At 32.2% G+C, this 2,259-nt stretch overlaps 1 protein-coding gene across 1 annotated transcript; it reads right to left on the bottom strand.

Moving 5' to 3' along the window:
* Positions 1–1,270: 1,270 nt before the first annotated feature.
* Positions 1,271–2,253, bottom strand: LOC125780316 (uncharacterized). The gene is made up of 3 exons (XM_049462308.1): positions 2,167–2,253; positions 2,086–2,117; positions 1,271–2,030 (listed from the first exon to the last, which is right to left on the bottom strand). The coding sequence occupies exons 1-3, from the start codon at positions 2,229–2,231 to the stop codon at positions 1,753–1,755; spliced, it is 375 nt and encodes a 124-aa protein (XP_049318265.1). The 5' UTR covers positions 2,232–2,253; the 3' UTR covers positions 1,271–1,752.
* Between the last annotated feature and the right edge of the window lie 6 nt (positions 2,254–2,259).

Genomic DNA, 2,259 nt, shown 5'->3' with positions numbered 1-2,259 from the left:
AGACTGGTTACAGAATCCCGCTATTAAATATACAAAGTGAAAACAAAATGAGAACAAATTTAGTGAAACATTGTGAAATACTAATTGTTATTAAAACAATTTTTTGAATTTTTAATCGAGAATATTTAAAAAAATAAAGGTGTTAGCAACATTTTTACATTTTTTTGCACATTCCTCCTCTGGAGAAGCTCCCTTATCCGTGCATACCCTATTTATACCGAATTCCGTTGTTTTTACCCGACCGACAAAGCAATCGGAATCGTGCATACCGTTGGAAAGAAGAAGTCTTCCTGATTAAACAAAAATATATATATAGGGTTGTAGGTACCGCAGACGCTTAGTTGACGAGATATTGGACTTTAAAAATCAAAAAATCCAACATTTCAACAAGCTATTTCACTACATTTAACGCACTTAAGGAACATTTTTCTCTTCAAATTCATTAAATTAAACCGTAAACATTTAAACATATTCACATTTTACACTTTTTGCAGGTTTTTTAATTAATAAATCTATATTTTAAAAGTTATTCTTTACACTATTAGTGGACAGCATTTATGTGCTACCGATTATGATGGAAAAATGGTGCATCCATATGATAAGCAATTAAGAGCAATTCGCTGAAATTCCTCTTTTTAGCTAAAATTCTTCTTAATTTAGCAATCTTTGTTCTAATAACAACAAGTGCCTATAATTATATTAAAATTAAAATTAGTATAAACAATCTTTCCATGCATATGGGTATTTTCTTATTTAAATTTATTAACATATAAGTAATCACAGGTGTTGCGAAATCTGAGAGTTGTCGGAATTAGAATTGAAACCAATAAAAAAAGTAGTAGGTGTCATGAATTCAGATATTCAGGGGTGTTGTGGAATCCAAGACTAAATTGCTTAGCTGTCAGAACTGCAAACCAATTCTGATTTTCAATGGTGTCACAGAATTTGTTTGGATTTTCGTTATTTCGAACATACGCAAAACCAAGATTCGAATCAGCTCTTTACTAATGTGACAAAACTTGCAAATGAATACATTTGGAAGCAATCCTATTAAAGTTTTTAATTAGTTCCGAATTAAAGAAAGATTTTAAGAGATAACATTTATCGAATGAATAAAGACGCATTTGGGTGTTACATTACGTTTTGTAAATTTAATATCTTTAAATATCTGGATTTTTTTTGCAAAACCTCGATTAAAAAGTGTAAATTGTGAATTTGTTTAAATGTTTACAGTTTCGTTAAACGAATTCGAAGTGAAATCTGTGCATGAAGTGCGTAAAATGTAGTTGAAGTGTTCGAATTTTGAGAATTTTAAAACTTTAAAGACGAATATCTCATAAACTAAGCGCATGCGGTACTTATAAACCTGTATATTTTTTAATTAGGAGGACTTTCTCTTTCCAACGGTACCTTCAGATCACGGCGCCAAAGAAATCGGAAGTGTGCTTTACTAAATAAAATGCAAAGTACAGAGGAAGAAGTACCACGCGAAAGTACTTCAGTCACGGGGTGTTGGTTCGACCAGGGCTATTTTTTTGTACTGCAAAAAAGAGTACTTCATGTACTCAAATATAGCTTGAAAAATGTTGGAAGAATTTTTTTGGGTAAATGTTAGAGTGTCATACCCTTGATTTCGGAGTTAAAATGGGTATGTACGGATAAAGGAGGTCACGAAAAAAATATATATATATATTTTTCTGCCGCTAGCTTGTGGTTTCATTTTTATTAGTATTACATTATATACATTTATAATTACATTTTTTCTAAAATATTTTTCATAATACCTATAAACTCTTTGGTATTAGTACTTTGTTCTATTGCATTAACCACTCTCTCAGTCAGTATTTTCCCGTCCTCCACCACTTTCTCCAGCAATTCGTTTTGTTCTTTTGCCACTTTTATTAGTTCGTCCATGTGATTTCTCTTTTTAGGTGTACTCGCTGCTGATATGGAGCTACTCAATGGCGGCACTGATAACGAATTCGTCAATGTCATTACTGGCGTACACACCGGTTCAGATGACATTGGTTCTGATGACCATATAGGTATAGATGACTGGAACGGAAGTAATGTTGAACTTGAGGCCCCCCGAGGACCCAAATTTTTTCTTTTCTTCTCTACAATTTCACAAAAGTGAATAAAAGATTATGTTGATGCATAATATACCTATATATTTGTGTGAGATTCCTTATTTTTACATGAACTCCTTTTGGTGTATATTTGTGTGCCATTTGCACAGATATATCGGCATAGAGGTGC

Source organism: Bactrocera dorsalis, unplaced genomic scaffold (genome assembly GCF_023373825.1).
Source record: "Bactrocera dorsalis isolate Fly_Bdor unplaced genomic scaffold, ASM2337382v1 BdCtg518, whole genome shotgun sequence".
Taxonomy (NCBI): domain Eukaryota; kingdom Metazoa; phylum Arthropoda; class Insecta; order Diptera; family Tephritidae; genus Bactrocera; species Bactrocera dorsalis.
The sequence above is the reverse complement of the archived record's forward strand: the minus strand, read 5'-3'. Positions and strand labels throughout refer to the sequence as shown.

Coding starts and splice junctions, on each gene's coding strand:
- LOC125780316 (XM_049462308.1), bottom strand. CDS start 2,231: ATGGCACACAAATATACACCAAAAGGAGTTCATGTAAAAATAAGGAAT. Junction 2,118..2,166: donor AATCTCACACAAATATATAG/GTATATTATGCA, acceptor GTGAAATTGTAG/AGAAGAAAAGAAAAAATTTG. Junction 2,031..2,085: donor AAAATTTGGGTCCTCGGGGG/GCCTCAAGTTCA, acceptor TATGGTCATCAG/AACCAATGTCATCTGAACCG.